Source organism: Nuphar pumila, chromosome 8, assembly GCF_984573655.1.
Source record: "Nuphar pumila chromosome 8, dmNupPumi1.hap1.1, whole genome shotgun sequence".
NCBI lineage: Eukaryota > Viridiplantae > Streptophyta > Magnoliopsida > Nymphaeales > Nymphaeaceae > Nuphar > Nuphar pumila.
In genome coordinates this window covers 114612665-114625553 of record NC_143256.1, presented here as the reverse complement: position 1 = coordinate 114625553, position 12889 = coordinate 114612665, and the positions used below count along the sequence as shown (strand labels likewise).

The following is a 12889-nucleotide window of genomic DNA, read 5'->3' as shown; positions in this document are numbered from 1 at the left end:
CACTATTACCACACATATTTTGGATCAAGATTCAACTCTAAGTCATCGGATCTTATTCAGATCCAGACTCAGATTCCAAATCTAGTTACAAAGTTCAGATTCGGATTTAGATCAGGTAGGATTCAGTTCATATACGATCCGTTTACAGCCCTAATAGTTCAATTCCATAACAAAGTTGGAAATGCCAGAAACAATGTTTGGAGATATTTCACGGCATGCCCATTTATCGTTGGCACACCAAAATCCCAAGACCAAGTAGGACTAGAAGCAAAACAGTAAGAAAAACAAAAAAGAACAATTTCTGTAATTTAGTGGAAGCCTACGTCCATGGTGAGAGAGAGAGAGAGGGGCTCGATGATGTGCTATAAACGGGTGGTGAAGTCTAGTTCTTGCCATTTGGAGAACACGCAATCCAAAATGCCAACATTTTAAGATTTGTGCTATAAAATGCATACAAGTCACAAATTGTGGGGGCTAAATACAGATCCATTTCTATAATTTCATAATGAAAATAAGACTGGTCATCATCACAACCATCTTCATTGATGATAGTGCTAGCATTTTTTTTTGGTTCATGCAAGGGTGGTAAATGGATCACCCAATGATCTGAATCAGATAGATCTATTTGTTCTTTCTTTGACATGAGGGAAGAGTAGATTCTACAAGAAATTATCAGCAAAATGATACGTTTCACGAAATGCAAAGCAACTTTGAAATTTGCTCCATGTCCAAATTGACAAATTTATGACTTCTTTAGGACCTTTCTATCCTTCGCACGAGCGAACCTTCCGAGGAGATAGCAAACTCTCACTAAAGTATAGATTCACGTGTTTTTTTTTGTGAAAATCATGTTACCAAATTTGTGAACCTCACGTAACTGTAACTGAAACCTGCATAACTTAACAAATATAGTACTAAATTCGCATATGTAGTATGACATTCATGAGATATCATGTGAACCTCATTTTAGTAATTGATCCTTAAGGAGGTCCATAAATATGTGATGATCTACGCATATAACATGTGAATTTCTGTGAAGTTTGCACTCTTAAACTAATCGCAAATAAGGCATGGGCATGCAAATTTTCATAAATTTGCATGCTTGTTGAATCATATATAGTGTTTTTTGTTTATTTTATTTTTTTTCTTTGTCTTTGGAAAGAACTCTAACCATTTTTTTTAGAACCCTTAGCATTTTCTCTCTCCCCTTGCAGCAATTACATAAATTTTTTTTGTTACATTCTGACAAGGTTGTAGTATCCTTTTAATCGACTTTCCCAATTAGGCCGAAAGGTGAGTTTCATACATATACATATTGTTTTATTTATTATGATCTTTTTTTTTAGATATAAGCATTTAATAACCCCATGTGTATTTGTTTTTTGTTATTGTTGTAGATGTTTCTTGTATGTTTTTCTATATTTTATTTAATATCTTTTACCAAATTTATAGTTTAAGGTTTACTATATTTAGGTCATTTTCATAGCTATATATTTGTTTGTTTAGTAGATGATTTTTGTTTGTTTGCTTATCGTTTAGTTAATATGTGGTGTTCTATATTGGTGTAATGGGACTAGGGTTGACTATGCACAAACATTGAATAGGGGTTATTTTGGGTTGTTGGTTATATATAATTTTACTAATTAAATGTATAAATTGTATATGGATGGTTTTTTCTCATATGTTATTTTTATTAGATGTATAATATGTTGTATAGTTGGTGTACACATTTAATGATGGCCTCTAAAATGATTAAAATATACTATCACAACACTAATCACCTTAATTGAAGACCTATATATAGTGGCTTCAAAAAACAGTAGCTATAAGGAATTTATAACTTTGATATTTCATAAATTCAGCTATGCAAAAGAGTCAATGATCCTCCAGTATAGTTGTTCTCCAAAATTAGATGGCCAATATATAGAGATAGATATCTTGAACGATGATAATTTTGAATCGATATTATTTAGTGACAATATTTACTTAGTTGCTCGCAAAGTTAAAGAAAAAGTTGTTGCTTTTAAAGTTAAACAAGAAGCATTTGAAAGTTATACAGAAAAAGCAGTTGATGAATGAAATAATAAGAATCATGTGGAGAATATGCATCTATTTTAGGCACCATCTATCGAACTTGGTCTTTTGGTGAACATCCAACTGCTTTAAACATTGAACAATATTGATGTCCCAAACATTGAGCTCAAGCACGTGGATGACATGTAGTTACCCAAACCAATTAGTGATATTGGTGTTCGATGTGCAGACAATAAAGAACCTTTACAAATAATTGATATTGTGCATGATCAGATGATAATTATAGAGGATGTGGAACCACATGAGCAAATAACTATCAGTGATCTTCATCACAACAATGTGGATGACATTTAGCCTTCAAAGGCTTATGATAAAGCTAGGTACAAGTTGTTGGACTTTATAATTTATACTTGAAATATAAGTGTGATGATGGATTTTATATTTTGTGGTTAATCTTAAAAGTTGGATGCATGAAAGTAAAAAAATAATAGATAAAATGAATTTTGGTTTAGTTTGTGCACCAGAACAGTCAACTAGTAGTACCAACGATGATGTAGATATTAAAAAATTAGATGATATCGATAATGATGACTATACCATGTCTGCTGAGCAGGAATAAAAAATGATAGGAGAGGACAATGACACCGATGACTTGAGACAAATAATGGCGAGTAAAAATGATGCACAAAAGATAATTGGAAAGTCAAACCCTTAGTGTGTTGCATAAATCGTATGAGCATTTGTTGTGCGATAAAACTAATTTATGTTTTTACACTAATGAGACAATTGAAGAGGTTCTCATTTAATGGATTCTCACACAATGAAGAGCAACTGAAATTTATTAAAGTAGGGGCATCTCAGTTGTATGATGACTTATATAATGAAAAACTTAATTATTGCGAACATTTTTAGTGGCTAACAATATGCTCAAATGATTAAAAAAATGCTTTTAAAAAATGGTTTAATGATCTTCAGCATTGACACAAGTTTTTGAAAGATCATATGATTAGGAATAACTATACGCAAAAATTTTAAAGAGTTACAATAACAGAGTCAATGTCTTATGCATGATAAAGAACCCACAAATTATAGTTGACTGCCCCTTAAAAAATTTATTGCTCAAATGTGCATGGAACAACGTTCTTTCAAGTGAAGAAGTATGCAAGTGAGCATACATGAGGTGAATCATTGGGCAACCTTGTAGTAGAAAAAGTGTCTTTCAAGTAGATTTCATGTGTTATTCACAAACATATGCACGATAACCCAAAGAGGACTAAAGAGAAATCATGAATGACATTAGTCACGATAAAGTTGTGAGGTTACTTAGAAACAAACATGGTGTGGACGAGAACGGATAAGAGAAGGACTATATAGTTAATTCGATGAATCCTTTAGAATGTTTCTCACCTATTTGGATCATTTGATGCATGTTAACCGAGGATTGTTAGGGTACATTTAGATCAATTCAAGTACTTGTCCATATATCAATGGATTTTGAAAGGATGTCATTTAGTTCTTATATTATATGTCACATTCTTTAAAGAAATATATATATATATATATATATATATATATATTGTTATCAACTCTTAGTATTAATCCTTGTGATGTGATGTTTCTAATAGCATTTGCAGTTATAAATAAAAAGTCAAAGGATTCATGAGCATGTGAAAGGAGAACTCACTGTTTTCGATAAATTTAAACAATTTTTATAATTTATAGTTATTTCATATAGGCATGAACGTATAAAGTATGACATCCCGCACACATGGCCTACATGTCATATTAGATATTACATGAAGCACTTGACAATGAACTTTAAAAAAAAAAATTTATGTTCACCACTTAATCTACTTTGGTAGAGTGAAACTCGAGCAGCCACGAGACAACAATGCCCTTTGGATAATGTGTCATACAAGTGCAGTATATGTGGCGAGGTTGGCCACAACAGGCAAAAGCACAAATAACAGTTTGTTTAAGTACCTATGCTTTAAAAAATGTGTATTTATTAAGAATTGTTTAATGAATTATTTTTTTGTATTTATCTATTATTTTTTATTGAACTATTATAATATCTTATGTTTTCTCTTTATATATTAGTTATTTCGCATTGAATACTTATACATACAAAAAAAAACATAGCAACAGAAAGAGAACCAAATTCTCACTCCCACCACCAAGCAAGGACCCAATTGCATCACTTAATATATAATGAATATCTCGAGTCATGTGTGTATACAACTAGTAGTACTGACATATATGTATTAATATTTATTTTAAATTTGTGATGATAATAGGTTAATGAGAAAGAAAAAGATGCGCATCAACTAAAAGATTCGAAAGAACATGAATTTTACGAAGATATATTGGCAAGTGATGTAAGTGTTATTTTTGCACATTAGTTTATTTGTTCATTTGTTATGTTTATATATAGACTTATTTGAATCTAATATAAATGTATCATATATTTTAATTATCTAGCATATAGCAAAATTCATAAAAATACTTCAAGCATCCCACACCCAGGACATGACAACAAGAGTAGAGCTGCCAAGGACCGTTTACCTTAATATGAATTTGTAAAGTTCATGATTTTTTTGGATTTTTCTAAAATAATAAGGGATTATCCTGATATTTTTCTGAATAATTGATTAACAATTAATTATCGATGAGATTATTGAAGTTTTATAAAGTTATTTAAGATTTACGAGCTTTTTAAATATCTTTGGATTTGGATCTTGACGAGGGATCCACAAGGATCGACCCCAATAAAACCCAGTTCAAAATGTGCATTTAGGATGCCTAAGATCCACTAGATCTCATAGTTAAATGGGTTTGGAACTAGAGAGATCCAAATTTGTAAAACAATATAATAAGGACTCAGATCCATTCGAGGGACCCAACTGAAGTTAAGAATTGGTTTGAGTTGGATCTAGAAAGGGATCCAAGTTATTCAAACCATAAGTCTGAGATTTGGATCCATTAGGTGGATCCAATCCCATAACAAGTTGGATCCAAAGGAGATCCAAATTGTTAAACACTTCGAGTCTAGAATTGGGTCCAAATAAATGGACCAATTCTCAACATACTAATATATATATATATATATATATATATATATATATATATATATATATATATATATAAAACTAATTGTAGATCCTTACTAAGGATCTTGTAATTGGATTGGATCCATTAGATGAACCCAATCTACATTAAATTAGAAATCAATAAGATATACATGTATAAGTATATATATATATATATATATATATATGGATATGCATATGCATATGTATATATTTGTATCAAAGATCCAAATAAGATCCAATGTGGGTCTCATTTAAAATAACATAGGAGTTGAGTCCATTTGGACCCAACCCAACTAATAAGACCTATTACTAACAGAATGGGTTGGATCCACATTACCCCCTGTTTCTTCTAACACACATCGGGTTGGATCAACTAGGATCCAACCCTATTCAATGCCAAACCCCCTTTAAAAGAAATTGGTTTGGGGTGGATCCATAAGGATCCAACCCAATTCTGTTGAGCCACCTCAGCCTCCAACCCCAGCCTTCACCCTCTCTCTGCGTGTCTCTGTTGAGCCACCTCAGGTGAGGCTCCTTTTTCCTCTTCTTCTTTCCTTTATTTTTCTGGCGAGCCAAAGCCCGTCGGTGGTGCCCCCTGCTGGAGCTCCCCGCCTCATCCTCTCTTGCTCATGGCGGCACAACCAACGTCGACGCCTTCTTCTTCCTTCCTTCTGCTCTCCGGCTAACCCACGGCAGCAGCAGCGGCAACTGCTGTTGCTCCCTGCCGAGCCCACCTTGCTGCTCGGGTAGCCTCCGAACCTCGGTGGGGACTGGGCTCGACTCAATCGAGCCGTCCAGTCCCTCCTTCGCTCCCCTTGTTGGAGCTCAGCTCGAGCTCAACTGAGCTCACCTCGGTTGAAACCCAGCCGAGCCTTGCTCCCCTCTGATTTTTTTATGTCAGTCAGCGCGACTCAACCGAACTGCGCTCGGCTAAACCGAGTCCGGCTGGGTTGAGCCCATGCCTAACCCCTTTTTTATTGCCGCTCAGTTCGGCTTATCGGAACTGAACCGAGCCCCAACCAAGCCTGCTGTTTTTTTTCGGCTCAATCGAGTCAAGCTCGACTCGGTTCAACTCAAGCCGATCTTGGATCAGTTCATACTCTAACTGAGCCTAGCTCAGTTCAAAACTTGATCGCAGCCGAGCCGAGCCCAAGCTCCGTTCATTTCTAACCAAGCCACCTCGAAACCAACTGAGCCAAGCTCGGATCAATATCAATTAAGCCAACTCGGTTTAACCAAAATCGATCTCAGTTGGGCTCAACCCAACTGAGCCCGGCTGATTTCTGCCTAACCGAGCCCAGTACGATCCTGTCAACTCAAACTCGGTTCGGGTTCGACCCAACTGAGCTCGGCTGAGTTCTGCCTAATCGAGCCCAGCACAGTCCTGTCAACTCAAACTGAGCCCAGTTGAGTTCTGCCTAACCGAGCCCAGCACGATCCTGCTGTTTTTCTTTTGGCTTAACCGAGTCAAGCTCGGTTCGTTCTTAACCGAGCCTGACTCGGTTCAACTCAATCCAAGCTTGGCTCAGTTCAAACTCTAACTGATGAGCTAGCTCGACTCAGCTCAACCAAGCTGAGCCCAAGCTCCGTTCATTTCTAACCAAGCCACCTCGAAATCAACTGAGCCAAGCTCGGTTCAATATCAATTAAGCCAACTCAATTTAACCAAAATTGAGCTCAGCTTGGCTCAACCCAACTGAGCCTGAGTGAGTTCTGCCTAACCGGTTCGAGCCCAGTGCCACTATAGTCGCTACCTCTACCAAATATATATATATATATATATTTATACACATCCAACCTTTGACACGAATATTGAGGCACAGGCAAGCTGTCACCTATGCTTGGATTCACCAAAGGGTCACATTTTTTGAGGTAGAGAAAATACATGTGACGACTACATTTGTATTATCCAAATATATTTATTACATATATATAAATATGTATATATATACATATATTTGTATGATTTATTTATGTATGTAGTTTTGTGTGCGCTAGCTTTATTTAAATTATGTGTTCATTTATTTATGATGGTATTTATATGCACGTTATTTTATTTACATTATGTATGCATCTATCTACTTATGTAGTTTTATATAAGCTTGCTTTATTTAGATTACACGTGCAAACATTTATGCAGATGTTTTATTTAAATTATGCTTGCATCTACTTACATATGCAGTTTTGTATATGCTAGCTTTATTAAATTATGCAAGATTTACTTATATATGCATACTTTAATTTGTAAAGGCGTACTTTAATTCACTTTTCAAAAATCACATGTGTGAGATTTTATGCTTGCATGCATCGAACATTTTCAAATGTTTGACTTTACGAAACAATAACCCTATATAGTTTAAACTTTAAAAGTTGTTCAAAAAGAATAAGTGTGATATGTTTCAAAAATACACAACTGGATCTATTTTTGAATGGGCGAATGCGGTACTTTGATTATGTAGATTTCGGTCGCATGTATATCAACTTTTTCGATATGCATTTGGGAACGACCTGGATTGACCTCGACTTAAGGTTTGAAAAATCATTTTCGACAACAATAATTTTCTAGAATACCCATGTTGGTTTTTAAATACAAAAGTGCAATCTTTTTAAAAATTGGTTTGATTATCATCATTATTATACTATAAGATATGTGAGACATGATAGTACAATGACAAATGAGTTGAGGTTTATGGCAAATCTTGCAGTGCAATAATGCAACATACTATGAATGAGTTGAGATTTATGGCAAACCTCAAGATGCAACATTGCATCGTACAATAGGAAAATCACATGCACGTCAAAATCTGGGATGACAACAAGATGCTTGATCAATTTCAAATATCAGGGCATAGTGAATGAGTTATAATAGTAACAAACATGAGAATCTATGTAGAACGGGTAGATGATGTCTATCTGTGTGAGGCATATAAAAATATGATAAATCTCTTTAATAATATAAGACTCAATAACTCATTCACACATAATGCTTATCCATAGAGAATAGGAGGTACAAATTTTGATAGACAAGTTGTTAACAACTATGCTCTATGAGTAGCAATGATTCAGAATCCTCAGTCATCAGAGTTAGGAGACAACGCTATCAATTATTGTCCTAAGTGGTAGATCTTACAACTTCTACAGAAGTTAGGATGCATCCTCGTTCATCTCAACCTCTGGGGAATTCTCTCTTAGTAGCTATACTGTTTCTTTTGGAGTAGATTCAGCTAGTCATTGAGGGCATCAAGTTACATGAAATAATAAATCCCTTAATGATCTTGGTCTATCTCTATAAATTCATATTATGAGTACCCACATGTTCGGTAGTATAAAAAAAAATCTTGATATTCACATTGTTAATTGGAATGGAAACGATGCCCTTCTTATAAATTTGCAGAAAGTTAAGTTTCATGTGTTCGATATTATTGATTATGACTAATATATACGAATGAGTATTTGTCATATGTATATTAGTTTTGTACAACTATTGAACATTGTTATATCTACCATGCTTTCATGAGTCTGGCCCTTTTTATGGGATCCAAGCGATGAGTAAACAACTACTACAGTCGATGGTGCAATGATGCGGTGATGTCAAGAATCTACTCTCTCTGATTGTTCACTCCAATGCATATTTTAGTGTTTTGTATATGGACTTTTTGTATAAAACTATTTCAATCTAAATCTTTGGTTTTAATCATTATGGGTTTGAATAATTGTGTAGAAATGTGAGACATTTGGGGACATAATCCATTTGCTGGATATTTCGCCTGTAACTTGCCCAAGGTTCACTAACTTGACCTTTTCAAACAAATATTCTGATATACTATTGTTTTAACTCCGAAAAGGGATTAACTACAAAAATTTTAAAATTTTTCTAAATTTTATAAGTTCAAATTTTTGGGGCATTACAATATTTGTCTGTGAGTCTCAAAAGCAATGTTTCTTTTGTTTTTCTATTGACTAATAAAAACTAACTGGTAAACATTAACTATTTACAACAAATGGTTGAAACTATATTAATGCAATATGGTGCTCATAGATGTTTGGAGATTGGCAAATTCTTGCATCCTTTATTTAAATTCGTAAAGTATCTGTTGGATAACTTTACATACTTTATTTATGTTGCAGATTTTAATTTCTGTCAACTGAGGCAACCAACACTGGGTTCTTGGATAAATGAATATGAAGGATTTCAGCTTGTACAATTCTACGGGGTACACAATTAATGTAGATAAGAACATCAAAGAAATAGTATGATAACATAACTTAATCAATAATATGCTTATTTTTCTCTCGTACTCGATAGATTTAATGTTGTATTGCAAGTTCATTCTTTTGCAGAGTGGTTTGGCTATGACTATTATATTGATTAGATGGCATGTCTCATAGAAGATATTCCTCAACAAAAAATTTGGTAATTACATGTGTATATCTTTGTTAACTCAATTTGTACATGTATATATGCTTGACTTTGTATATGATTGTTATAGGTGTGATTATGATATATTTATCCTATTATACATACAATACTTGAGCAGAAACACAATTAAACTTCACGCAGGTACATGTTTATATGTCTTATTTTGTTGTATTTTAGGGTTGTAATCTATAGTTAGTCGATTGTTAATTACCCTTTTTTCATTATGACATAACATACTACAAGAAGTGTATGATTAAATTCTATAAACGCATTTAGGAGAAGGCAACTTTAGAGGGTGCAAAAAAAAGAATAAGGAGGAGACAAAGAGTAAAAAAGGACTGCAACACAATAAAAATGTCCAAAGTGCAAATAAATGGGAGAGGATAAGGAGACATTAGATAATGAGGTGTCGGATGGCAAGACATTAGACAATGAAGTGTCAAATGGCAAGACATCAGAAGCTAAGTTGTGGACAATTCTGGGGAGTATACGTTGATTACTATGACGACACCAAACTGACCTTTATATTTATTAAATTTAAAATAAGTAAAGATTTTATGAGATATTACAATTACTATTGTAATACATTGGATTTAAATTTGATAGAATTTTCAAATATTGGATGTAAATTTGATAGAATTGTTTTGCAAATTATGAGTTTAAATTTTAAATGTTCTTTAAATATCTGATGTTTTGTAAATTATTTTTTGTAAGTTCTAGATGTTCTTTAAGAGTACGTTTGATGGCTAATCCCGCATATCGCACGGGACAAAAAAGACATTGAGAACAGTGTTTTTTAACAAACATTGGACGCAGTGAATGCGTAGAACATCGTCTGTCGTGTCCATATATGTATGTTATTTATGTTTCACCCCCCTCCCCTTGCATTACAAAAAGAACAGGGATGAGGGAATAAAGTAAAAAGAAATGCCTCGATGAGGGTGCCCTCACCATGTTTGGGCTAGACTCTGGAACGAGAATTTCTCGTTAGAAGAGGAAGAGTATCAAGCGAAACAGGAAGATGAACAAGTGCTAGGTTAGGAAAACCAATCAAACAAAAGAAGAATAAGAAGAAAGAGAGCGAGAGAAAGAGGGGGTCAGAAAGAAAGGAGAGAAAATGACAGGCTCACCGGGTAAGAGAGAAAATTGATTTCGACACCCAGATTCTATTAGAAAAGGATGTTGAGATCGTCTCCATTTTTACTTTTATGATTCTCCACCCCAACCACTTATTTCTCTCTTCCTTGATGCATTTTCTTTGTTTACTTGCTCGTCTCTCATTGTCTCTCTCCCAATTCGTCGATGCCTTCATTTTCTTCAAGTCATTTGGCTAACTTTTTTTTTTGCCCTCTCTCTTTCTTGAAAAGTACTTCTTTTGCATATTTTGAATGTCCAGTTGTATCTGGTTAGGGTTGTAGTTTTCTTTTATGCTCGTTTCGCAGATTTTTGTGTTTATCTATAAGCCAGGGTTTCTCGAAAACACGTCTTATTTATTTTTTTGGTTTTTGGTTTTTGGTTTTTGGTTTTTGGTTTTTGGTTTTTGGTTTTTGGTTTTTGGTTTTTGGTTTTTGGTTTTTGGTTTTTGGTTTTTGGTTTTTGGTTTTATGAATATGAATTCTTGCATTTTGCGTTTTAATATAAAAATATGATATGATTTTTTTTTTTACATTTTTGGTTTTTCGTTTGTATATAAATTGAATATGAATATGCATTTTAGAGTTTTCAGTGTGTATATAAAAATATATGATTTTTTATCAAATTGCCTAAAATTTAAACATTTTTTTTCGTACTTGAGTCCAGTTTGAGATCTATAATGAGAGCTAAAATCCATAATTTTTTTATAGACTTTCACAATTAGATCTAATAAGACATTGATTAAAGTATTTATATAAAAAAAATCCAATCTTATTTTTCTTAAATTACCCAAATTTTAAACATTTTTTACTTTTTAGATCCGATCCAATGTCTATAATTGGCATTAAAATCCATAATAACATGTTAAAACACACATATGGTTGGGTGGATCAGGTCATATGATCCAAAATGAAGTAATCTGACCCATTATCCATGACTATCTAAGTTTTCCGCATATCGTCATCAAACAATGGAGATTTGAAACACAACATCTAAGTACGATCCAAACAAATGTTTGACTTGGTATGGATGTTACGGAACGAACAAAACTAATGTTTTGTCCCGTCTTTGTTGTTCATTTCATCTAATCCTGGACAAGGCATCAAACTTGCCCTAAGTAGGCAGAAGTTCTACAAATTTCGTATGTTTAACTTTATTCCAAGTTTAATATTCTATAACAATGACATTAGCAAAATGTAGAAAATAAGCATATTTAGGAGAAAAAACACATATTTAGGTAAGGAAAAATCACATATTTAAGAAGAAAAGTGCATATTTAAAAGGTAAATTGCATATTTAGGAGAAAATAACATATTTAGAAAGAAATCTTATATTAAGGAGGAAAATCATATATTTAAGAGGAGCACTGCTTGCAAACTGAAGTTCCTCCTCCTTAATGCCCCTTTTTGCGGAGACACTGCTTGCAAACTTAAGGTTGTCAACACCTACATCATTGTCCTTGCAGGAATGTATCATAGATGATAAGTTGATATCTTAGTTACCTTTACGCCAATCTTTAAGTTTAGAGAAACATCATGGGGGTAATCCTTTTGATCTTTCATTGTGGATGAAATGATTTTGTTAACTGTGTGTGGTTGACAGGGTGATTGTTGAACAAATGCAAACTACCGGACCACTCGATTGGGCATTTGGCATTCAACTTCATTTATGTTGTGCAACCAAATGTCTCTCATTGTGATGTTCTTCGCTTGTACAACCACAACCTGATTCTCCTCCTCTGCTTTTCATAGGGACATTATGTTACTTACAGACCAAAGTTTCATTCATGGTTAGTCCTATATCATATTATTTATAAAAATATAGAAAATTATTTCAATAATACTTATATGTGTCATGGTCAACCCGCACAACGATGCAATACAATGAACCCTTCTCATGTAAGGACTCAATGTTCTTCGATCATTCTCTTTCTCTTTGTTGTGTGACCAACTCCGCATTACAACACGTGAAAATTTAGGAAGACATTTTTGTCTCAAGGGCCTTTCAATTAACATGTGTTCTCATATCCAAACCTGTAAGGATCAATGCAAGAATTAACATAGTATAATACATCAACAATGTTAAATAATATTGAGTATAAATCAAAAGTTTAGATACAATAAATGAATAAATACATCCAACAACACGAACATGTCGGCGATATTTTTTTGCTTTCACATCTCAGTCTACTTAGACTTGCATATAGGTG

The 12889-nt window shown here is 33.7% G+C and overlaps 1 protein-coding gene across 2 annotated transcripts in view; it reads right to left on the bottom strand.

The window, feature by feature from the left end:
* Positions 1–12487: 12487 nt before the first annotated feature.
* The window catches only part of LOC149830299 (uncharacterized), a 34802-nt gene continuing 34400 nt past the window's right edge, over positions 12488–12889 (bottom strand). For both annotated transcript variants that reach the window (XR_016433654.1, XM_090015776.1), the window contains one exon: positions 12488–12713. Coding sequence is in view for 1 of the 2 variants with exons in the window: in XM_090015776.1 (XP_089871902.1) it covers positions 12689–12713 (25 nt within the window). In the remaining variant the exon portion in view is untranslated. The remainder of the gene's footprint in view (positions 12714–12889) is intronic.